Source organism: Apteryx rowi, unplaced genomic scaffold (genome assembly GCF_003343035.1).
Source record: "Apteryx rowi isolate R43461 unplaced genomic scaffold, aptRow1 scaffold_48, whole genome shotgun sequence".
Classification (NCBI taxonomy): Eukaryota; Metazoa; Chordata; class Aves; order Apterygiformes; family Apterygidae; genus Apteryx; species Apteryx rowi.
The window spans coordinates 1,011,115-1,036,952 of record NW_020450738.1 but is presented as its reverse complement, the minus strand read 5'-3'; the positions used below and the strand labels follow the sequence as shown (position 1 = coordinate 1,036,952).

The following is a 25,838-nucleotide window of genomic DNA, read 5'->3' as shown; positions in this document are numbered from 1 at the left end:
CAGTGCCTAATGCTGCTCCAACTGAACCATGAGGGAAAAGGGGTGAAGCTGGGGTAAGGCTGCAGCCTCAGCCTGGGAGCGGACAGCGTCACCTCGGAGGCTTCTCGCTTCAGCTGGCTTCAGGAGAGCCAAAGCCTGAGCATCTTAAGTTTGCTGTAAGCCTGAGACCCTGTGTGACGGCAATACGCAGATCACTAGTCACTGGCATGTTGCTAGGGCAACCCTCCTATTTATTAATTTATTTTAAACCTCAGTCTGATGCATGCTCTGCTGTGCTCTTGCTCAGCGTGGTCTTTTTTGCTCTCAGGCATGCATGGATGATGTTTGAATGTCTCTTGGGTAAATAACTGGTTTTTAACACAAAAAGACATCCTCTACCCCTCTCCAAGTCATTAGAGACACCTGTCTTGGAGTTTAGCATTTTAATTGGAATATTTCTATGCATTTCCATGCACAGAAATTAAATGTTGCACTTGTCATCCATGCGTTTTATGGCCTTAATGGAAGGGAGCATTGTATCAAGGTTTTGTAATGCTACTAGAGCAGTTTAAGCTCCACTCCCTTCTTTCCCTGATGCTGCCACATCCTTTTTACTGTTGTTTGAGAGTTTCTACCTGTAAACATGATCTAAATCTTCCTTTCAATTTTTTATAAACATGAAGTTGCAGTTCTCATTTGCATGAATAACTTAACCTGGGGAATGTGTGTGCTTTAAGGGTATATTTGATCATCTTTGTATAATATAAGCCACAAGTTTATAACAGAGTATAGAAAATCCATGCTAATACTATTTGACAGCAGAGATGACTTTTGAAATGTGTCATTATCAGTAACAGAGGTTTTATTGTAAAAAGTGATCAGATATTTTTGTTTTTCTCCACTCAGCTGTCCCATTTCCTCCAAGTCACCGGCTCACAGCTAAGGAAGTGTTTGATAATGATGGAAAGCCCCGTGTGGATATCTTAAAGGCACATCTTATGAAAGAAGGGAGGCTGGAAGAGAGTGTTGCTTTGAGAATAATAACAGAGGGAGCTTCAATTCTGCGCCAGGAAAAAAATTTGCTGGACATAGATGCACCAGTCACAGGTTAGTATGGAGTTATGATGGTGGAGGTGATGGTTGCTGGTTTGGGACATGTTAAGTAATGCATTAGTGAATGTGGCTTCCTAAGGAGCTGAAAGGAAGCTTCACATTAATTTACCTCTCCAATACTTGATTCTTTCTTTGTCTGCTGCCACTAGGATAATGGAGGCTGCTAAGCATCTTGTAAATTAGAGGAAAGGATCATTGCTGCAGGACCCTTCTTGTTTCTGAGGTAGATAGCAATTTTAGTCTATAGTGGGAGAGTAGAAAATTTTTATTAAACTTGAAAAAGCATCTGGCCTCTTGTTCTAGATATTAATTCCATAATTTTATAGATGTCCTTCACCACAGTAGCACAATTCAGATGTACAGTCACAGTTTGGCTCTGCAGGAACAATGGTGTTACAGTAAACAGAAATTTTAATTAAATGTTAAGGAAAATAACAAGTAGAGCAAAAAAGAAAAAAATTAGCAGAATCCCAGTTTGTGTTGCCTGGGGGATTAATGAATTGTGCTGGTTGCAGAACCCATTCTGCCCTAGGCTATCAAACATTACCACCCACTCATTAATCCTCAGGAAATGCCTTATGCTTTGTACTTCCTTCTCTAATTGTCTCCTGCCTCAGAGTGTATTCTGAACATATGAATGCATTTGCTTGCTCTAATGTGACCCCCCCCCCCCTTCCCTTTTTTGTTGCTGTTATCAAAGGTGAACGTATTTTTGGCAGGAAGCCTATTTGTAGCATAGAAAGTTAGTTGTGGGGCAAAAGATTGCTAATTCCAGCCAGCCTAAATGATGAACCCTAACCATAAAGCTTGTTTTAAGATGGCAGGTCCTTTTGTCACTTTTGTTTCTGGGAAGCCCTGACAAGAGCCAAAGAAATAGGTTCTTCTGTTGCAGAAGAAGAAGGGTTACCAGTCTTTGTGATCAGTACTGGCAGCATTCACCAAAAACTATAGAGAAGTAGTGAATGCTTCATTTTCAGGAAACCCTCTCCAAAACTAGAGAGGGTAGTGTCTGGACTAGAATGATTTAAAAGTTATTAAAGCTTGTAATTCTTCAAGTGACATCCAAGTAGGGGATTCTAGGCTGACCTGGGGAGGGAATGGGTATCTTCTTGTGTAGTAATAGCTTGTCATGCTGCCCTATCATTCTGGTGGAAAAGGTGTCAATCATGTTGCAGCTCATGGATGAATAAAGGAAATAGGAGGAATAAAAGGCTCCTCTGAACAGACTGAGAAGAGAATAGGATAGAATCCTACAGGCATTTCCTTAAAAGGAGGAATACAGACTTTTCTGGGCATGAAATGGAAGAAGTTCTAGAGATGCAACAGTGCGGTCCTGAACTGAGCGATATAATGTGCAGAAATTCTACCTTTCTGTCATTCTACCTTTCTACCATTCTACCTTTTCTGTCTTTGTGGTTTTTGATTTTTTTTTTTTTTTTTTTTAATCCATTGAGACATACAGGCTGTCAGAGGACAGGTCTACTCTGTCCCAACTGCTTTCCATAAGTTCATCTTTGACATTCTCCCTCCCCCCCCTCTTTTTTTTCCTTAAATGCTTTTGAAGGTGTCTGAATTGTTCTGAATTGAGTTTTGGTGATTAATCTCCTGAAGTTTACCCCCACTGTAGATCATTGGTATAGTTTAAGTCTTTGATTCTTTTTTCAGTTGAGCCTATGTCTTGCTTTGTTCCTGCTTTTAAAATTATTCTCATACAGTGATTGTGATATTGCAGTATTCTTCAGGGTGGCTGAAAGTTATTCTCTTTTAAGCTAATGTAGGAAAGGTGGACTCCTAATGCTTGTTAGTGGGGTAGCTGAGAAGTGCTAATGTTCTGTGTGAAGAAACATGAAAGCTGGAGTAATGAGTGATCATCAAAAGAAGGAAAAAAAATCTGAAAGGAGGCTGGAAAAGCTTGTGAGGCACCTTGTGGACCTGGCAATTTGCTCTGTATTAGGAATAGGACAGCAGATGACTGGATAAAGAGAATATCAATTGACTGATGATCTGGTGAAAGTGTAAGGAATACAGGCAGTCAAGAAATAACTGGAGTGGAGCAAATGCTTTTTCAAACATATAGAAGAACAAACAAAAATACTGATACAATGGAGAGGAAAATAGATTTTAGATAGGGCAAACAAACCTGTGGAAGAGTGACAGTCATTAATGATTAATACGGGATTGTTTGTGGCACATGCATTCATCTTTCAGAAACATATGCCTGTAGCTGGTTAATGAGAAGATGATCATCAAAGAGAAGAGAGAGAAGACCATAACTGTTGAAGTAAGAGCATTGTGGATTAGTCCAGGAACTCCTGGTATCCGTCATGTTCTTGATAAATGTTAAAGAACATGAAAAGTTTTTCTTAAAGCCTTGGGTACCTACTCCTTAGTTTGGAATTTATCTTCTGTTAATTTTGAGGGATAAGATAATTGTCCTCAAAAAATATCCTAGACCTCAGTTTATGTGCAAAATCACTTGAAATAAAATGGGTACATAGGAGGACAAGATTTGTGTAATTGAAGAGAGAAATCCTGAAAGGCATCTTAATGTGGAACACACAATCCATTATTTGTGTTTACATGTAAAACTTCTTCTGGATCTGTGGTTAGCTGAAAGCACTGTGATTGTCATTCTGAATTAATACATTTTGTTTTCAGATTTGGCTAGGTTATAATAAGTCTTCTGAAAAATTGCTGATGAGTTCATTTGGACCTTAGCTCAAATTTGCATAGCCTTAGTTTGCTGCAGTTCTGGCTTATAAGGAAGGTGAACCATTCCTGAAGTGTAACTCAGGGCTGCTTTTTGCTTGCTAGGTATGATTCTGAACAGAGCCTGAACTAAGAAGAGAGATCATAACTCCTGTGCTAAAAGGGACCTTTTCTGGCATCTAGGAAGTGATGGGGTTGGTTTTTTTGTTGTTGGGTTTTTCTTTTTTTTTCTGATTGTGAATTGGGATAGTGGGAGAGAACAGGGTAAAAAAAAAAAAGAAAGTGAATGCTTGGAGGGAAAGGCTGGAAGTCAGGACTGAAAACGGTGACAGGGACTGCTGAGCAGACAACAGGGAAATGGGTGAGACTGGACACTTGACTTGGCCAAAAGTGTATGTTGGAGATAGAAAGCATGGAGACAGGGAAATGGTCAAGAGATTGAGTCGGAGGGTGATGGAGAGTGGCTGGGCAGGCAAAGTAGGAGAATAAGCAGAAGAGGTTGATGGGGTATTGGGGCTAGCTAGGCAAGGCATGTGGACTGGGAGATGCTGGGAGCACCTGGAGGAGTGGATCTGGTTGCAGAGTGAGAGCTGTGGTTGGAGAAGCTACCAGTATAGACCTGTGTCTTGTGACTGGCAGCAGCGAGGTGCTGGCACAGGGTTGTAGGCCCATCCAAGTCCCCGGCTGGGGGAAGAAGCAAGCCAGGGGCGCTGGGCTTACGGGGTGCTTTCAGGCTGCCTGCAACATTGTGGGAATACCCACGTCAGCTCCAGCCCCAAGGGAGCAGACAGACAGCAGGGAAAGGGGGTGCTGCTGCCTTCCATGGGGGGATTCTTCCCTGACTTCTTCCTCTGCACCCTCCTTTCTTAGAGGTATGTGGTCTTTGTTTCAAGGTCATGGGTTTAATGAGGTTGATTTACCATTAGACTACAGCTGTTCAGCATTCAGATGAAAGATGTTGGTATGACAGCTTTAGGATTTCCTGACCTATTTTATGTACACAGCAGTATAATGACACATGGACAAATTGCCTCTTTTTTTTAAGGCTGTAGAAGTGTAGCTCTGAACCTCCCTGACTGCAATATTTACTGAAGTAACACTTCCAAGCACTGTTGGAAATGCCAGGATTAGGATTGCCAGGCTAACTTAATGTGATCTTATTATATAGGTTCATTCTTAAACAGAATAAGTTTGGGCAAGTGACTTACACTACCCTTTGCATAATGGCTAGCAAGTTACCTGCTTGTTTTTATGGGGGCTTCACTTGCAGGTCTAAAATCTGCCAGGTACTGAACACTCTTAACTCCATGCTAAGCACGTGTCCCTTTGACCTTAATGCACAGGTATGTGGGGTTTTTTGTGCATGGGTATGTGTGTATATACTTTCTTATATAATAGAATTATCTGTACAATGATAAGTTCTTTAGGTTCTGAATATGTTATGTCAGAAAAACAAATTTAGGTGAAGCCTTTGGCATGAATGTTGCCTTGCTTGGCTCCCAGTCTGTAAAATGGGCATTTTGGCTCACGTGTGTTGGGAAGGCAGTAATTCACATCTTTTGGAATGGTGAGATACTGTTATGCTGAGTGTTGCTGAAAGTGTGCAAGCAAGTTGATCATGCTGTCTTCAGAGTAAGGTTTCTAAAACTTCCGTAACTAAAGCATATTTCATACAAGTGAGCAGAACACAACTTGAATAGTTGCTCACTGCATGAGTACGGTTCATTCTGTTTGATACATGGAAAAGAGCAGAAAGTGACTATATAATTAAGGAATGTGTAGCATAATGCATATGTAAAAGAGGTTGTACTTGAAACCTTAATTCTGTCACATCTTAAATATGGAGTTCTTTTTTGCCAGCGTTTGTTTGCTTTACTGACCAGGTATATGATTTATTGACATTAAATGGACCACAGTTTATTGGCCCTTTTCAAAGCAACCGAAACTGCACTTTTGGAACATGCTGCATTAGTGTTCTCCTACATCTGCAGAAATTGCCACCAGCTACAAAGGGTTAAATAGTTTTATTAATCTGGAAGGGATGGGATAAAATACAAGAGGCCAAAGGTCACATTACTGAAGTTGATTTCAACAGCAAAGTAACTGATGACAGCAGCCGATTCCAGCTTGGAAGCTGTATCTAATTTTGAATTTGGCCCTATTTTGAGCAGAGTGGGTTGCACTAGATGACCTTTCAGCCTTAATTATTCTGTGATTCTAGCTTACACGTCTTAAACTACTTACTCAACTACAGAGGAAATGATATATTTGAAACTGAGACTCTAAGTGCTAGGTTTGTCCAATATCTGTTGTTACATGACTTTACCTATACCTTTTGGACTATATTTCTTGATGATACCATTAGGTTTAAAGATGCTGAATGAAAATGACATGGCATATCTTGCATATTTGATTGCACAAGTGAATATACTTGTAAGATATGTGTGTTGGGTTTTTAAGGTAAGTCCTTTTTTCCTGTTGATATCTATTTTAAAAGTAATGAATGTGTGCTTTGTCTCTGCCTGTAACATGTGACATCTCTCAGTGTGCACTCGTTTTGGTTAGCCTCTGCCCATCATTATTAACAGACTTTCCTCTAGTAAACCAAGAACACAGAAATCTAAGCCATATTCCTTTTTATAAACTTATGCTTTTTTGCATATGGTATTTATGTGCAATGCATGGACATTACACAGGCAACTGCACAGGACAGATGCTCTCAGTTCTGCTTGTATGAGTACCATCGCCAGCAGTAGCAGTGACAATAGCTTCTGGCTTGGTGACAACAGCCAGGCCACGTGCAGGCACAGGGGTGGCATCTCTCAGTCCCCCATTTAGGAAAATTGGAAATTAGGTAAAACAAATGCATCTTCTTGATCTAAACCTTCAGATGCTTTCTGGAGAAAGCCTTAACTGAGTGCTGTCCTCTGCTGAAAGCTTCCTGGAATGCCAGGTGCCTGCAACTTAGTATGTGCAGAAAGGCAAGCACCAGATGAAGGCAGAATAAAAGCTTGATGTGGCTGTGTAGAAAGTTTTATAGAAGAAAGGGAAACAATTGTCTCAGTCTCTGCAGGTCTGTTCCTTGGCCATATTGGGTTTCTCTATTAGTCCTAGTTTTGCAGCTCCCATGTTTATGGATGTTGTAGATGCAAAGAAAACTGTGGCTTGCAGAGCCTTTCTCGCTGTTCCCTTCGTGTTGCATAATTTCAGGTAGGGCATGTGTATTTCTTATAGGAATGTAAGTACTGGTCTTGTTCATGTTGAGGGGTGATATACCTAGTTTCAGCTTGACTGTATTTTGGGGGGGGGGGGAGGAACACTGGCTTAGTTGAACGTCACAGTGGTATGGAAATACAACTTTAATACTTCCTTTGTCTGTAATGTTTGCATTGTAGTGAGGACATTGAGAGCTGGTGCAAATGATTTCTAAACTTATGGGGTGGGGAGTGGGAGGGGGGTCGCAGCCACCTGAGTGTGGCCTGAGTGGGAACAACCGTAGGCAGCTCTGATGGCCTTCAGAGGCCTTTGTGCATTCTAGGCCCATAAAAAGACCGTAGAGGGAAAGCCCTTTCCTGCCAGTAGGGGCTGATTCTCCACTGTTTTGTTCTTTCTAGCCTTTATGATCTTTGAGGCTTCCAAATACTCCCTGGGGAAGTTATTCTGTGTGATAAGAGGGCCTCTGGGGTCTGAACATTTAGTCATGTTCCGCGTACATTTTTCCTTTACCTAATTTCTTTCACTTGGTAGCATAAAATAATGTCAATAGGCTGCCAGTGCTGCACGAGTTAAAACTTTGTAAGTGTCAGGACCTTCTAGCTAAAGTGATCAATGCTAAGGCAAGCTAATAAAAGTGTTCATGCTCGCATTAAGGTAAAAAGGCAGTAACATTTAAAATTACATCCAACTGTAGCACACACTTAAATGATCTGCTGCAATTGGAGAACCAAGCTAAAATATTTTTTTTCTGTTTTTTATATTTGAAGCAGTTCAAGATAGAATTCCAGTGTGGAAAATAAACAAGATTGCTTATTAGGGGCCTACAAGTAATGCAAGATCTATCTATATTAGCAGAGCATCAAAGTTTGTCTGAAATTAACATTTCAGTAAAAGCAATTTTAGTTAAAACTTGTCTATTTCACACTTCAGTAATTTAATTTATACTCTAAACCTAATGTACTGTGATTACTGTTGAGGAGACTATTGAATTTCCAAACTACTGTTATAACTAAAATATTTACTTTTGCGTATCAGAAAAAGCATTCAAATGATCAAATTCTAAAACTGCACAGTGAGTAGTTCATGTCTGCTGGTTACAGTATGACACTATTTGCTCTGTGTCTCAGCCACGGAGTGGTATCTTTCAGTTGTGAGATGCAGTAACTTCTTAAACAGTTTTAACTGTATTGCTAGTCACTGTCAGAACATGCTAATATTTTGTTCATTCAAGCCATAAAGTGACTGAGATTTCCATGTTCCTGGTACACCTACATCAATTTAAGTTTCCGCATTATACTGGCATACATTCCCCGAGTGGACTGAGACCACCAATTTTCAGCAATATTCATTTCAGCAAATACTTCCAGATTAATTTCAGCAAATATTCCAAAAAAATTGCCTGCAATTAATTCCTCTCTCTCATAGGAAACTTAGCTTGTGCTGAAGAGAGGTGAATGTTAGGTTGAAACTTTTACTTGTTTCTACCTTAAACATCAATTCTGGGTCTCATGTGCGTAAATAATGATTTCAACACTACAGGTAATTACAAACTGTGGAAGAGGAGGAAACAGAAAGTATCAGTTGCACTATCTACTCTTGCATTCTTCTTGAAAACAAATGATAGTCCGTTGCTTTTACATGCCTGTGTAAGGCAGGTGTGTTCTCTGACTTAATACATAGATTAGACTATATGAAAAAAATTTTGCTGCTTTTTGAAAAAAAACAAAACTCTTTTCTCAATGTATGCATTTCTGCAACAATTTTGAGTGCAGTTTGCTGTTCTAATAATTCTTTGCCTTAGCATATCACTGTTTAATAGGTTATTAAAATACAGAAAACCTGCACATTAAAGTACAGGTAAAAATAATTTATGATCTAAACATACTGCTTAACAGCTAAAGTGAACCAGACTGGATCTTTTAATGGGATTGCTGATTGAAACTGCCATGCTGCAGCTCCTTTGCATGCTTTATTGGGAGCTCTCAATATACCAAGGCACTTCTGGCTTAAAAACTGGGACTTCCAAAAGAAAGCGAAGATGCAAGGCTGCGTGTACTCAATTTTTTTGGATCTATTCCTTCCCTAAATGCATCTGTTGGTTCCAGATAGGGATTGAAACGTGCCTGCCTGGATTCCTGGTAGAACAAAGTGATTGCATCTTGTAGTTTAATTGAGCTGCTTCAGACATTAGCATCTGACATTTTGGCAGAGCTGATGTTTTCTAGTAGCAGCTGCTTAAATCCATCTTTATTGGCAAGACAGTGGATACTACAGACTCTATCCTTTACAACTACCTCACTTGTTACTCCTTAGAAATAATCCATTTATAGTTAATTTGTTTTGGTGCAAAAATCATATAGTCAAATAAGTTGAAGTGAAATGATTGAATCTTAGATTCCCTTCAGAAATGTAGCTTAATTTGATGCTGTGAAATGGAGGAGCAAATACGTATTGGCATCAATTCAGCACAGAAGTTGAATTGAATAAAAAATAACCACCCACAAAAATACAAAAACAAATGCTTGCAAATCTATAAATTTTCTTAGGGCTTTGTTCTGACCATCTCATTTTTATCTTATTCAGTGTGTGAATACTTCTTCCGCATATAAATATTTATAGCACAATATAGCATGTTAGCATTTCTTCTACGGCTACTCCACAAGGACATGTGCTGTCATAGGAGTGGTATTTCTTTTAGCTTCTCAAAGATTTTTTTTTGGGGGGGGGGGGGAGAGAAATGAAACTTGTGAAGCAGCTTTTATCTTTGCTTTGCAATTATGTAATCAGGGGCACAACTTGAGTTTGATAGTTCTAAATCCTTGACACTTGATTTCTTCCTCTAAAATCACCATGATATTTGCACTGTATAATAATACTCTTTAGAAGTAAAGAGGTGCTTTGTTCTTAGCTTTTGTGTTCTCTTTGCTTTGCCTAATTATTTCTTCTTTTGATTCTGGCCTCAGGTTAATTTAGCTCAATCTCAAGTTGTCGCTTGTATTGGGGAAGCAGGGTGGGAATCCAGTGGGATCACTGTGCTGAAATCACAGCCACCCACATTCCCTGCTCTCCCGTTTTGGCTGGAGCAGCTCCTGACATGAGTGAGACACAGAACGGGGAAGAGGGGAATTCCAGCATATTGTTTCCCTTTTTATTCCCACCCCCCCCCCCCAGCAAAATAAAAGTCTGATAGTTTTGCACAAATTCAAGTTCCCCACATTTTTTTCCTTTTGTGTGTGTAAGATAATAGAGGATAAAGATTTTTGTGTATGGAGGGAAGGGGGATTCTGTGCTATTCATACCATACCTGCAGCGATTGTGGAGCAGCTATAGTATAGCCATCAAGCTGAGAACAGTTATGAAAGAGGAAAAAAGGAACTGGAGGAGTGTGAGGGGGTGGACTAATAGCAAGACAGAGACAAACAGCGTCTTTTTGTTAGCTGATAATTGCCACTTGGAGACTGTATCCTGATGAGATAAACCACTGTGTTTATGTGATTTGGGAATTGCTGTACAGATGTGTGCCCCTACTGTTCAGAGTCCAGTTGCACTTTTGGAAATAGCAGCAGCTGCCTCTTGCCTTGCACTGTGCTTGCAGGTGTGTGCCCAGCCTTCAGGCACCAGAGCCGCCTTGTGATGCCCTGGCGAGCGCGCAGGAGGCGCCTAGCACAGCCTGCCCTGAGAGAGGTTAGAGACGGTACCAGTCATAACTCAGAGCAGGACTCAGGTAGCACTAGAAGTTGGGCATGATGCTTGTCTAAGGAAAGATTATGTTATTCTGGGATGGGTTCTTTTTCTACTTCTTCCTGCCTTTAGATGCCTTTTCATTGGCATTTTAAGTATTCTAAGAAATACTCCTAGAGCTGAGGCAAATGTTGTCTCTATTCAATTTTCTGCATTTTATCCCGATAAGAATTTGTAGAATGATTTTCAAATGTATACGATAATCTCTGTGAAGATTTTTGCCTCTTTAAATGGAAAAAATGTTATAGTTCAAAACATTTTAGTTAGGTTTTAAAAATCTAATAGTTTAGAATTGTCTTTAAACTCTGTAAAAACCATGCTCTCTAAATGTGTTCCCCAATTGTTAAGATTCATGGTGCGGAGCAGGAGCGTATTTTCAAATTCCAGTTAGTTTCAGAGGGTCTTGGTAAATGCCGCTCCCAGGGCACTGTGGGGATAGCGTGCATTACTTGTACTGGTAGGATGTCAAGCCATAAAATGTTGTCCTGACCCATAGGGTCCTTATGTGCCTTTTTAGGGCTTCAAAGCATTAAATGGGGACTGAGTTTCAAATTGGTCCTTGCTGCTTTTTCCAGAATTACTGTGTTGGCCTCTGCTTCTTTTCCTTGGGACTGGGCATCTAAATCTAGTTGAAATGGTATTAATACCACTCAAGATGCTAATTACTTCCTGAGAAAGTATTTTTGATAAGGAAGGAGTATCTTTTTTCTTGTCCTCTGAAGAAGGCTTGGCAAGAATTAAAATTTGAAGAGGAATCCAAGTCCTATGCCATTTTGCCTGCCTTTATTGCATAAATGATAATAATAAATGCTTTGTGTAAATAATCTATTGAGTTCAGCAGTTGTCTTGAAGCACTTTAGAAAGTGAGTGGTGTTGCTTTTTGTGGGTTTTCTTGGTTTGTTTTGGATCCAGCTACATCATCATCATCTTTAAAACGGGCAAGCCAAGGGCACAAGGGCAGTGGATTAAGCTCCAGTTCTAGAGCCTGTGGCCAAGAATGGAAACGGGTCCTTGGTGCTCAGCGCGAGAGGAGCACTGCAGAGATTCCTCTGGGCTCGCTAGGTGCAGCAGCAGCAGCATTGCTTTCAGAAGTTACTTTTGAAAGTTGCTGTGTTCAATATTTGACTCACTTTTATTCCCTTCTTCCTCCCTGCCCCCCATCTACCTCTACAAAAAGATTCTGCCTCTACAAGTGGGGAATACCACAAGAGGATTGTTTCAATCAAAATAGATTGAACTCGGAAATCAAAATGAACTGCTGATGAGAGTTCACTATAGGAGTTTAACCAGCCAGAGAAAAGATAGCTTTTCCTGAATAATCAAGGAGATTAAATTGAGTGGACTGTCAGACTTATTCTTGATTAATCTGTATTAATAAAGAAGACTTAAAAAATCATTTTAAATCTGTAAACTTAAAAAAAAGAAAAAAAAAAAAAAGAAACAAGCACGCTGCAGTTTATCCTTCCTGCATGTTCTCTTCTGTGTTCAGTGCCCTCTCTCTATTCGGTCTGAGAACTGCAGAGCGGCAGCGTGGGCTGCAGGCATTGCTCGTGGTCACAGAAATCAGTCCTGTGACTTCATCCCTCGGTGAAGTGGCACTGCATGAGCACTTCATTTTCTTTCTGCTTGGCTTACTTTCTGTCACAAGCAATAGTCCTTATAAGAAACCAGAGTTGTCTAAAACAATAATTTATGAAAGCTAATGTTGCTTCTCTGTTCCACTTCATTTGCTTTGTTTTTTATCAGACTGGAAGGAAAAGGCGGAAAGCTAGCCTCAGTGCAGGTACAAAATTAAAAGTGAAGAGAAACAGTCTTAAGAGCTGTTTGTGAGATTAGCCAACATACTTAAAACTAGGTTATATTTTTTTCCCAAACAAACTCAAAAACTGTGGTTGAAAGGTTAAAACTCCTTTGAGGAAAAGCTCACCTTCACATGAGAAAAAGCTAGAAAATACATGTCTTTAAAATCTGCAATTAATTATTAGAGCCAATGTCAGGTGATAGCCATTTAGCCAAGATATGACTTGAAATGAGATTAGCACGGTAACCCAGTGCTGAAGTGAGACAGGTTGCTCTTTAAAACCAATAAAATAATCATGATAGGGATCTGAGGGTTTCTTTTCTTTTCTGTATGTTACACTTGTTATTTTAATGATTGCTTGCAACAGATTAAAAATAGGTTTGTAGTCTACTGGTACTGTTAGAATCACATGGCTTTTTTAGTAAGGTATCTGCTACTGGAAATAGACTTGCTAATTATAGTGTGAAAACTTTATTTTCAAACACATATGAAGGTTACTTATGGTCAAAAGTGCTGCTTAATTTAGAGGGCCAGAATCTTATGTAATTAGATCCTGTGTAGATCAGCAGACCCCCTGTGGAAATCAATGGCATTGCACCAGCTATGAGCTTTTTGACAGAGTAGAATCAGACAATTGGCTTTTTTTTTTTTTTTWTTAATAAAATAGAGTTTTCCTCCTAGTCATAAAGCAATGCAAAAGAATGTCAAAGAAGGTAAGTTTTATTTGACTCTGTGGACAAGGTGTGTTTGGATTTTATTGTAAAATTAGAGAAGAGGTGTTAAGGAGAAGCGCGGGGAGAGGTCACTGGCAAAGCAAGATGCAGAATATTTCTGTGGTTCCCTGGGTTTCTGGGGAGGGAGTAAGTGTACTCGCAGGAAGCTGGCCATTTTAGCAATGCAAAAACATCTTTCGGATCACGGCTAGTAATTGAGGGGTGCAAGAGTGGCTTCTGCTTTTTGTGGCCACAGAAGCCACAGAATGCGAAGACTATATCAAATGCACAGCCTACTTCTGAAGCCATTAGCTGTTTAAAATGTAACTGAAGATGCCACCTGGTGGTATGCCTCTGATAACGTCTGGTGCGTCCTCGTGTAGCTGCCGTCAAGGCCATGAGGCTTTCCTGTGCAAGAGCGTGGCAAACCATTGCGGGAAGACCAGAACGCAGCGGTCTCCAGCTGTTGCTACAGTCATAGGCCTGTGTGTGTGTATGTATGTATAATATGTATGTATGTATACACATATAAGTGTGTGTGTGTGTATATGCGTGTGAGAAGAGAAGCATAAGTGAATAATGCAAATCAACCTTTTATGTGACATCTGAATGTCTTTTTCTAAACAAGCATTTGGGAGAAGTTGCAAGTTATTTTATTGGGGGAGGCAGTGAAAAAGGAACTGGATTTGTATTGGATTGAGGTGGAAATGAAATAAGATGAGAATCTGCTGCCTTTGCTTTGTGCAAATTTTTATAGCAGAAGGAAATGTTTCAACTGCATAAGCAGAAATTTGAAGTTTTGACGTTAATCAGATCTTGTTCCGTGTATGTGTGTGTGTTCTAGAACTGAAAGTGCTGGGTTTTTTAATCTGTAAGAATATCAGAAGTAGGAATATCAGCTTTCCTAGCTCTTATGTAAAGCTCTAAGGAGGTGGTTTTCAGGTCTAATATTATTTGACTGGGTAAGGGTTAAAACTTTGTAGCAATAACAGTTATTTTCTGTGCTATTGAAGCTAAATTACTCACTTAAGCTAGTTTAAGCAAAATCAAAGCATTAGTCTGCCAGAAGAAATCTATCTTCTCTCACATTTGCAGGTTTACTCTCATTTCATCACACACTATCTCCAGTCATCAGTGACTTATTCTCCAAAATAAGGCTTTTGTTCAGCATGGGATTTCTTTCCGTAATAAAGATAATGCTGTTGTTTTTATGTTTTTTCCACGTAAGCCCTTTCCTTAAAATCATAGTGTAACTTAGGTTGGCAGGTACCTTTAGAAGTCACCTGGTCCAGCCCCCTACTCAAAGCAAGGCCGGCTTCAAAGTTAGACCAGGGCTAAATTCTGTTGCTTCTTTGCTCATCTTCCTTCCAACTTGCACATGTTCTTTCTTGCCTCTTAAAACCATTTTTCTGAACAGACATCCTACTGTTTCAACAGTGTAATGAGGGAAGGAGATTAACTCTTTGCAGAGCAATCATGTTCTTTAAGTGTCAAGACTATTCCGCTTAATATCTGCCCCTGTTTTATCAATTATCCACATTGTTTTGCTCCAAGAACCCCAGTGACTCATTCTGAGCTCAGACCTTCTCACACTAAGCCTATGAAATGTTTCTTTGACTCTTCATAGAAGAAGGACCATGTGCAGTTCCTTTTCCTGTGTGTGTTTTTCTTATTCTTTTTTTTTTTCCCCTGTGACTTTGTTCTTGAAAAATCTGGCCTTGGTAGAAGTGCTGGGTCATCATTCTTTACCCAAGACCAAATTCTTTCGTATGTCCTTCCTGTGGCAGGCAGTGTTGACAATGAAGCCGTTGTTAATAGCTATTACTCTGCAGTGTTCGACTGTGAGGGTTTTCCACCATTAAGCTTACAGGAACGTGTGGAGGGGAGCATAGTATTCATAAACGTTGCTTTGAGTGCCTGTGGCTATCTCATCTATACCTTCCTTGGCAAGCTACCTTCCCCGTCTGCCTTTGAACTCACAAATTACTGCTTATGCAAGGCTTTGAAGAAAGAAAAATAACAAACAGACTCCACTCAATGGGTCATTGTTGTAACTGAAACCTTGAACACAGTGAGGGGTGATATTTAAAATACGATTTTCATGTCCTCATGAGTAAAAATAAATCTTTATGTGTACAATTTTGCATCTTCATGATATAATCTGACTTGCAACAATTTTTTTTTTTTAACCTTTCTTCCGTTTCAGGATTTGGGCCCAAATATCTTTAAACATGAGAGTGAAGTGTTTGGTTCAGTTCTCGTTAGTACTTTGGGGTATGCGGATATAAGAAAGCATTTCACCAAGGTGTCTGTCTACAGCAAAAGAATGGGGAAAAGTTAGAAGGGTATGCTTTTATCTGGGAGAAATGAGTTTATATTGACAAGAATTCTGTGGAAAATGTGAAAGCTAGTGGTTAGAGTTTTTGGTCCTCTTTTGGTATACTCTCCTCTTTTTTTGTTCTGGAGAACTGGAAACCTGTTTGTAATGTATAAATAAGTATTTCTACCTAGGTGGTGTAATGTCTGTGATCTCAAAGCACAATTGCTATAGCTGATAAATGATACTGTGTGGGTGCTGCATCGGTTGTGAGGCTCTGGCGTATTTGCATGCACACAGGGAATCATGTAATTAAGCACATTAAACTGAATAACACACAGCCTCCCCATTGTTCCTCTTTATGGGTGTAATTAGATGCTGAGAGAACTATAGCAGGAAATAGGAACAGTTTCCTCCTGCCACCCCTCAAACAAGTTTTCAGTTCCAATTAAAATAAATTACATTTTCTACCAGAAGAGATTACTCACATGATGTATGTCATTTAGAAACAGGCACAGAAAGCCTGATGTAGAGGTAAATATTAAAAAAGGGAAAGGGGAGGAGAACAAGCTACAAACCATAACCAATAGGAGGTCAAAAGCTGGTTCTTTGAAGTCAGTTACCTTCTAATAAGAAATTTCTGCAAGACAGATGTTGAATAATTGTAAAAATGCCTCCTCACAAGATTTCAGGTACTAGAGATCCACTTCATTAAACTATATGTAAAGTTTTTAAAGTTTTTTTTTTTTAAATGTACTAACCTATATCTTATCAGACTTCTTTAAAAAAGTATTATAGGCCATTTTGTGCCCAACAGCTTCCTATTTTGATCCATCAGTTGTTCCAGGGGTGCACTGTTTGCTGTGTTACTATTGCAAGATGACTTGTAAGACAAACAGAAGAAAAACCTAAATTATGATGCTGCCAGAGAGAATGATATGATATTGGTGCTTGTTTTTTTTTTCTGAAACATCACATAAATTTCATGTCACAAATAAAACTGATGTTAATTTTCAAAGTACCAATAATAAATGAGAAGGAAAAACTTCATAGTGAAAATCATGTTAAAACGAGAAGCTTGACTTTTGGACTATAATGAATTTTAAGATTATTTTATATTTACATTCTTAATTAATAAACTTTGTAAGGGAAAGCAGCTATCTACTACTTTCCTGTACAGGCCATTTTCTTTCCCTCCCAGAGGATAAAAGGATAGCTAGGGTGGTGGGAGAAAGTAGATTTGAGAGAGGAGAAATTCATAGTTCTGTAACATCTTCATACATTTTCAGTGGCATTTAAAACTCTTAACAGAAGTTATGGTAAATGATGGCAGTCTCCTTAGCTTAATTATGCAGAAAATGGTAAACTAAATTGCAGGAAAAAATACTCTCTTCTGTCCTTTTCTGAAGTACGGCTGTTTAAGATGTAAATGTAGTCACAAAGCAGCATATATAATAGGTATATTAATATCACTGATTTCCATGTATGGAAAATCTTAATTTCAATGGCTTCCTAATTTGGGTCTACACGGTGCTTGCTATATACTTTACTGTAATGGATATGGGCTAATCACACTCTGGGGTGGTTAAGATCTGGGGAAGAATGCTGGGCCAAACTGACGGGAGCAGGTATGTTTTTAAAATACAGCATGGCTGTTTATGTTCCAGCACTTTCTTATTCTGCAGATGCAGTCCACCTGTGCTTCTGCCTGGTGGAGAAGGCTTCTTATGATGTCAATGCCTGGCCGGCTTTCAGTTATCCGTGCTTGCATCTTCTACTTCGTTACCTAAATACGCTTTTAAAGCTGTTCGTACAACACATCTTAAAGTACAAATTCGGCAGTATTTGATGCTTCTTGCAGGTGTAAGAATTTGATCCTTAAAAAACCCCACATGATCTGTAGGTTGATTAGAATACAGAGTAGTAGAATCTTTTGAAGGTTATGATTGACTTGCTGAGTATCTTGATATAAGATACGAGAAAGCAAAAGATTTCAAGGCTGTCTAGTTTATTATTGGGTAGAAGAAGTAGAGATTTGGAGAAGTAGACTGATCAAGCCACGCTTGTTACATTTAAGTTAGGAACAACCTCCCCTTGTTTCTGTGGGAGTTAAGTGTAATATAAAGGTGGTAATGTAGATCTGGACTGAGAGTCTGAACTGCATTTGCAAGATTTGATAGCAGTTCATGTCTCTGCAGTTGTGTGGTAAACTTTCAAGTAAAGGCATTGCTGTGATAATTGAATTGGAAAGTTAACTACGCAATATGGAAGGTAGTTCACTCTCCTCCCACTTCTCCCCCATCCTTTCATCTACAAAAATAGTATAATTCCTGGCAATCTTCGTATTTTCTCTGCAATTTTCCAGTGTCCTTGATGATATTGGAAAAAGTACAAGACTTAATTGCTTCCTTTTTTGAGATATATGAAGAGATTGCTCTTCATATTTTTTTAAATATGCTGTTACTTTTTTGGGTTTGAAGTTAAAATGCTGAGACAGTTTTGTAAAATTGGCTGTAATAGTAAATTCTGCTCGTTACATAAGGAATTTAGAGCATGTTCTTGTGCAATCTCTACTGCTAATTTGCCAGCCATGTAACTATAAATATCCTTGTATGCCTGATGAAATCACTGAAGTGTAATAACATTTTATATATTTTTGGTAGAAGAGAGTGACACAAGTCCTTCAGAAGGTATTCTCTCAGGCTGGCAGAACTGGACATCAAAGTTCTCCATTTTCCTTTCATCTCCTGAAATGGCGTGCTGGTGGAAGTGGCGCTTACTCCAGTGTGGCCGTGACCTCCGGACCTGCATTTGCTGCTGATATGGTTTTGTGGATGCTGTTTTGCAGCATCAGCGGGTGATGGACCTGCTACCATGTTCCCCTTGACCCTGGAGCTCTTCTGAACCCATGTTCTGCTGTTTCAGCATGCGAAGCCCACTGAAATCTAACTTGGCAAAAAATTAAGTAATTAAATGTAGTGATTGACTTTTTGCCAATTTAGTAAGCTGAAATGGTTCATTTTGCTCAAGGGTGGCTGTGATGAGGAGCCAGAGCTGGGGGGATGGCACCAGCTGGGAAGCTGATTAGCTGAGACTACCAAGAGGCCTCAGACTGCAATTACATTTACTTATCAGGAAAGCTACTCTGTCATCTCTTTGAAATAAGGTGTTTTCCTGAATGCTCAGGAAAGAATAAACGCCAGTACCTAGGACATGCAACAAATTCGCATGTATAATCTGGGTTTGTCTAGTGTGCATAGTGAAATTATGTAATGCTTTTCTCATTTTTCTTATGGTATGATATATTTAAAAAATAGGGGAAATGCAGCACTACTTGAACAGTAATTTTCTATGGTCCCATGTTGCTAAAGTATTTCTACTATTATGGAAAATTTGCTGATATTTTTCTGGTCCCAGACTCAATATTTGAGTCGTCCTGTGTCAAATGAGCTGCGATTCTTGTGTCATCAAGAAATCGGTACAGCGTGACACTTCTTCAGGATGACTTCTAGCTGGTAAATGCACCTAAACTATACTCATGAAATCTGCTCAAAAGATGAAAAGGTTTTATGTGGTTTTACTGACATAATTCTCTGTGGAACCAATGTAATGGAGGTCAACTGTTTGCTGCTAGGATTAAAAAGAACCTGAAATCAGTATGCGTGTATGAACATACAGGATACAAAGTTTATGTTTATTTTGAGTTTGGGTTTATGCTGTTGTGTATACACATGCATGTGTGTGTGTATATGCGCACATATATATACACTCTGTGCCTGTGAAACATTGGATATTAGGTACTGGTTTATTGGAGAGCAATAGTATCACTTGTGCCAATACTAGAGATTATGGTTTAGTTTGCAATTGTTTGTTTTATGTATAATAAATACTAAATGATGGGGATACTTACTAATTTGCTGCTCTGTGCAAGTTTTTTTATCTGGAGCTGCACCTCTGGTGTATCTTTTGATGAGGGAGGGAAGCCCATGCTCTGTTTTGCTCTAGTCTTTCCAGGATTTTGAATTCTGTCTTTGCAAGTTTCATTTCGTGATGCTCCAAGGAATATGAGCTTTAGCATTCATTTGCTATTTTTTGTCCTTTTCAATCATAAAGGTTGTTGTTAAAGATTTCCTGTTTCTGATGAAAGATGATCTTCTACTTGCTCTTGGTTGTTTCTTCTTAATGGCGTCATTAAAGAAACCAGCTAACCTCGTATAAGACTAAGAAAGCCTTTGCATTTAGTTCTGATGGGAAAGCTTGGAGCTGTAGTCCTTATCTAGGCTGTGGTGACCTGAAGTGGTGATCTTTGGTATTGTCTCCACCTCCATCTGTGTTTTCCTGCTGCAGAATCTACGTGGTTGATCTGGTGCTCCGGCCCTCCTGGGGGTAAGCACCCAGCATTACATCTCTTTCTATTTTGTGTTTGGATGGAGGCTGCTTCAATACTGGGACTGAGAACTGCTTAAAATTTTTTTTATCCCATTTTGTTAAACCAGAACTAATTGCTGAAAGAAAAACAAACAAAAAAAATTACACTTCTCATGCTGGAGAGAAGTGATCGCATTCTATCATGTGTTCATTTCTGAGATTAGACAACACAGTCACTCTCAAATAAAAAAATATAAATCACCCAGAAATTTGTTTTCCTGAAAGCATTTTGCAGTATTTCATGGAACAGTTTGTTTTATGCTGAGTCTTGTCACACTGAAACCACAGCAACAGCTTTGCTTTCTCAAAAGCCCTGTCGAAGTTCTGCCAGGTCATCTTCTCCCCTTCTCTCCTGCTTCAGTTTTCGGAGCTGTCTGTGACCTTCTGTTCACTTCTCTATCTGCTTTCTCAGCACATCTCGTCTTGGCTCTTCCCGTTGTTTCCTTTGGCTATCTGAAGCTCACTTCCTCCATTAGTCACTTCCTTTCCTCAGGAACACATGGAATCAGTGCAAGTTTTCACTTTGTTTTGGCTTTCTGTTAAATGCCCTGACTAGAGGCGGATATATAGATACTATAGAACTGCCTCTGAAAGCTTTGGTGCAACCAAGCAGCAGCTTTTTAGTACCAGCATAGCAGTTCTTTATCATGGTCTGTCGTCGTTCGTATGTGAGATTTAAAACTTCTGGGTCCCTGTGCAGAAGAAGGGTGAGATTCTTCACCTAGAGGGGCCAGTTCAAAAGTCTAAAGTCAGGAACGAGGCAGTGACTGCTGAGCAGCCCCAGAAGGTTGGATTTGCCCTTTGATTTCCCTTTTGAAGCCTGGTGACTGTCTTAGGGGCAGGATGGAGGCAGAGTCTCTTTTCTCTAGGTGCCCTGCAAAGCCTGCAAGGTGTATGTCACCCCTCCGCCTGCTGCAGAAAAGTTCCTTTTGCCGTCTCTGGCCTGTCCCTTCTTTGCAATGCAGTTGCTATACCTGCACATAAGCTGATTTAATTATTTTTGCAAAGCCCCATTGTAAAAGAGTTGAAAGGATTTGTATTTTAAAAACAAAGAAGAAAACCTATTTTAGTTTTGTCTTTAATTCTGATTGCTTCAGTAATTTCACTTTCAGTAAACTCCACAAAATTGCCTCAGCACTTGTTGAATGTCCTTCCATATGAAGCAAAGACAAGGTTTCAATACGATACAGTTTGACAACAAGATGTTTAATTTGATTCCTGCATTATGAAGAAATGGGAAGATGTGGTACTTAATGTCGAGTATGTCTGTTAAAAGATCTAAATAAGTTCTGGAGAAAAATTCAATGCTTCTTATTTAAAAAGAAAAGAAAAAAAAAAAGACAAAGTCCTAATGTAGAGGAGATTGTCTCTGTCTCTTTGCTCCCATCTTCCTCAAGTGAAATGGTGTCTGCTGTAGCTGTCTCTGAGATTGGGATGATTGTGCTTAAAAACCAACATGAAAAACAAACCCACAAGTTTTCATATGCATGTTTTATTGAAAATACTTCTGTTTGCAAAGGAGTTGTTTAAATTTATTATTCTCACTTTAGACTTTTTTGATGAGACATATGTAATTATGGAATTGAAACAGATGAAATACATTAGGCCCTGGATAGACTTCAGGCTTTTAGGCCTTTCTGGTTTTTTGCTTCTTGTATCCCAAAGTATGAAATGTATTTTCTCTGCATTTGGTAATGCTAGTACTAATACTTCAGCAAGGCCTGGAGTACTGCTGCGCAGTGATTTTAGACATTACAGCTGGGAGTACTGCAGTACTGAATGTGACACTACTGACATGCCTAGTTTAACATCCCGTTTAAAATATTATGTAGAATTTTTTTTTCCCTCTGGAATTATGGGCATGTGTGTTCTCTGCTTACAACTTAGAAAGCATTAACTTTAATTCAGCTCCTGAAAACTGCTTTTGAAACGAGAATTGCAGCGTGAGCTTGTTTACTGCAGTTCTCAACAGAAGCATGAAGCTTGGCTTGCCACGCAGTGGGTGCCTGCTGTTAGTCCAGGGTGGTGCGACTCAGTGTAGTTAATATTTCATAACCCCGCAAAATGTTTGCTGAAGCTCGTTTTAATGCACTGGGCCCTGGACTCGGGAATAGCTTGAGGGCTCTGCTCCCATGTGTGCTCTGACAGAGTGGAGCACAAATTTTCTCTCTGTGTTACTGCTCGCCTTTGCAGAGCTTTCAGCTGTTTTCTCATCATTAAAAATTTTATTCCAAATATTTCATCTTGCAAGCAGCTTTAGTTAGGTGTTTCCTAATTTTGTAATACCATACTTGGACGTGAGACTGAAGCAGGCATTCTGGCGGCTGATTATAGTCACAAGGCATCATGCACCCTCCCTGTTCTGGGGTTTCTAGAAGTCAGAGAAAGTTACACTGAAATCTCTCCAATTTTTTATTCCGTAAGATAGGTAAGACAGTATGTAGCAATAAATATCAGAGACCTATGTGCTAATACTATTTTGGTTCACATGTTAGTCAGGAGCGTTTTTTTTTTTTCTAGAATCTAATGTGCCTTCTCCATTTCTTATTTTGTTCACTAGCTCATTATGTACTGCTTGGGCAGACTGGTTTCTCGTGGCAGCTGGCTGCTGTCCTCAGCATAGGCCGCTCCCAGGCGGCTGCTTTTGCTGCTTTGCAGCAGAGCCTGTGCAAGTGGCCACTCCAGCTGGTCACTACGGCAAGGGGGGACGGCTGTAGTTCGGCTGGTAGCAGTGCTCCTGTCACCGGATTTTCTCCAGGAGGAGAAACCAGCCAGTTTCCCAGAGGCTGAGTTAACTCCTTGGTAGCTGCATCGAGTGGTAAGCCATTAGCATCAGAGGTTGTGGGTGCTAGGGTGTCTGTCCACTGCCTTGATTTTGCTGGTGACAAAGCATCTTCAAACAGCAGTTTCGGGAAGAGCGGGAAGGGGGTTCAGGGGGATCCTGCCACAGAGGAATCGTTTGGTAACTTATTTTATTGCTGTATAAACTGTTTGGAAACTTTCAAAGGGAAGCTACTTCTGAAGAGCAAAATATTTTCTTTGACTGACCTAGGAAAGACGCAAATTTTGTTACAAAGTAACTTTGCTACTTCCTAAGTGTAAACATGTCTGGAAATATTTCTCCTTTAGGTATTGCTATTACCCTTTGTTAACATTTGAGTCAAGCAATCAGAGAATGCAAATACTATTTTACAATGGTTGGTGCCATCGTTTCAGGACTCTCAGTGATATTTAACCACTGTATTCTGGTCATGTTTCTTATACTGCATGTGCATCTGTATGTATTTTTTCATGAGTTCTGTTCATCTGGACTGCTGTTTGTCACCTGCACAGAGGAGGAGCTGCTACAGAATGATCTGGTTCAGATGCTGAGATGGAAATAAATTTGGAAGGGAAACACTTCTGGGAGTGGCAAAACACATTTGCTGTAAAGAGTGACTAAATACACTGCTCTAATCTTTTGCCAGAGACTTGGGTATATTTAAAAAAACTTGGAAGTCATGTGGTATGGTCTCTTGTGTTCTGTTGGAGCACGTGGAGGTTTGCTGCTTTGTGCTTTGGGACGGCATATTAATTTGATGTGCAATGGAAAGGTTTTGTCAATAGCTGGCTCAGAGTAGTCCATAAAGGTGTAAGGGGAACAGGACATGGAGGATATGTGTATTTTGCTTAGCTGTTCGGAGGAGCAGTGTCAAACAGTACGAAGAAAAATGATGATGTCCTTGAAGATAGAGCATTCCAGGGGTTAAAAAGGTAAATTTGAAGGGTTTAGGAGCTCCCAGGCAACAACACCCAAGCAAATACTAGGATTTGAAGGCCAAGTTAATTTTCTCGCGCTTTTTATCCTGAGGATTTCTGTGTAACGATGTATGCTGCGTGCTGTCTGTAGCCAAAGGCTTTTGGAAAGTCCTCTGCCTAGGTCTTTGTTTCATTCCACTGAAATGGAAAAGGATTTCTAAGGGGGAGAATCAGGCAGATGTTAAAAAGTTTCAAAAAGTTCCCTGTTCATATAGGCTGACTGGATTAACCAGGCACTTCCCAACTCTGAGCATAACTTTTATATACGGTTTATCTTTTTCTACAATAAATTAAAAAAGGTTAGCTTTTTTAATTCCTCCTCTTTGGTATCGTAACTATTCCAGTTAGCTGTTCAGACTTCATATTGACTTTTTCTTCTGTCTTTTAAATGAATTTAGGACCTTCATATATGTTTTCTAAGTAACTGCTCCATCAAAAAATCCCTCATGCTGATGTGAAACAATCCATCAAATTTTTGCAGAAGTTTATGACACTACTGAAAAGTACACTAAATTGAAACAAAATAACAAAACAAAACATATTGCAGTAACTAAAAGTGTATATATGATATATTTTAAAAAATACAAAGAATGTATGCATATAGATGTACATTACAGGTATACATTATAGATGTACGTCCTAGGTAAGTGGAACTATTGTGCTGTTTTTTTTTTAATGAAGTTGCCTCAGCCCAGGTGATCAGTATCTAAAACCTGTGGAGCAGATGGTTCTCACCAGGAAAGTGAACTGCACAGTGCAATCTAATAGTGCCAGACCATGCAGGACAATCTGCTGCCTGAGCTTGCCTTACAGGCAGAACGGAAACAACACAGAAGTTACAGACAAAAAATAGTCACAAGCCAAAGTGGGGCAGAACCTAAATCCCTGGAATACTTCTAGGGGAAAAAAGGACATACTAGAAGAGCAGCAGGAGAGAATGGATTTTAAATACATAATTACATTTGAGATTAATTCCCTGCTTTCCCTTATCGAACTGCTAAATGGTACAATAAGGAAAGGACTGAATTTAAGGGCTGTGATCCCTGTCGCATGATAAACCCATAAATACATGTTTTGCTGAGCCCCTTGACAAGAATAGATGTAGAGAACGTTCTTCCATTCTTGGCCTTACAGTAAGCCCTGTAGATTTTGTGTTCTCCACCCTCTTGCCTTCTCTTGGAGCAACATCCAGGTGTTTTGTGGTCATACATCGGTTTATTTAAGTAATTTCTTTTGCTCTGTGATGTTGGACTTGCTGCATGAGCTTCTTATCTCCTTCAGCACAGCTGCATTGTGCTTGTCCTTGGGAGATTCTTGATGTTCCCTCTGAGAGGAGGGATGGGTTTGAATCTCAGAGAGCAGGCTGTCAAGGCAGGTAAGTGTTAATTCATTATCCCTGTAGCAAGTGGGTAGGTTGGATGAAGGTCTGGCAGCAGATGGAAACACAACTAGGAATGAAAGGGAGCGGGAGTGTATACTGCAGCATCACTGGCTGGAGAGGATTCTTGAAATGATTTATTACATCAGGTCTTCAAATGACTCATGTCCATTGGTGTGTCCTAAAATTTAAAATGAGAATTAGGTGGTTCTTGTGATTTAATTCTGCTTCCAGCAATAAAAATTCTGACGTGTAAGAGTGCTTTGATCTGTGCAGTTGTCCTTTTCAAGCAGCCGATGGTTGAGGGAATGTAATTAACTTACAAGTGTGTGTTGCCTCCTACTTGTGCATTTTTTTCATATTTTGCTTTTATGCTTCCTTTTGCTCACATACATGTGAGATTGTCAAAAAGAAATTGCTGTTGTTGTTGTCTTGTTTAGAATTAAACACTTCTCCCTCGCCCCGGTGCTGAAAGGTCCAAGTGAGAGCAGGTGCCAATTTATGGTCTTCAAGGGGGTGAAGTCAGAGACCTCCACACTGCTGAGCGCTCTTCCATGGGTCTCTTGTCAAAGCCATGCTGATAGTGTCCTGTTGATCTGACACTGGATGACTCCACTGCATCCAAGGCAGATGACTGTTGGGTTA

The 25,838-nt window shown here is 39.7% G+C and overlaps 1 protein-coding gene across 2 annotated transcripts in view; it reads left to right on the top strand.

The window, feature by feature from the left end:
* Nucleotides 1-25,838, top strand: part of PPP3CA (protein phosphatase 3 catalytic subunit alpha) — a 159,629-nt gene that overhangs the window by 35,730 nt on the left and 98,061 nt on the right. For both annotated transcript variants that reach the window (XM_026078460.1, XM_026078461.1), the window contains exon 2: nt 886-1,086. In XM_026078460.1, the coding sequence (XP_025934245.1) occupies nt 886-1,086 (201 nt within the window). The remainder of the gene's footprint in view (nt 1-885; nt 1,087-25,838) is intronic.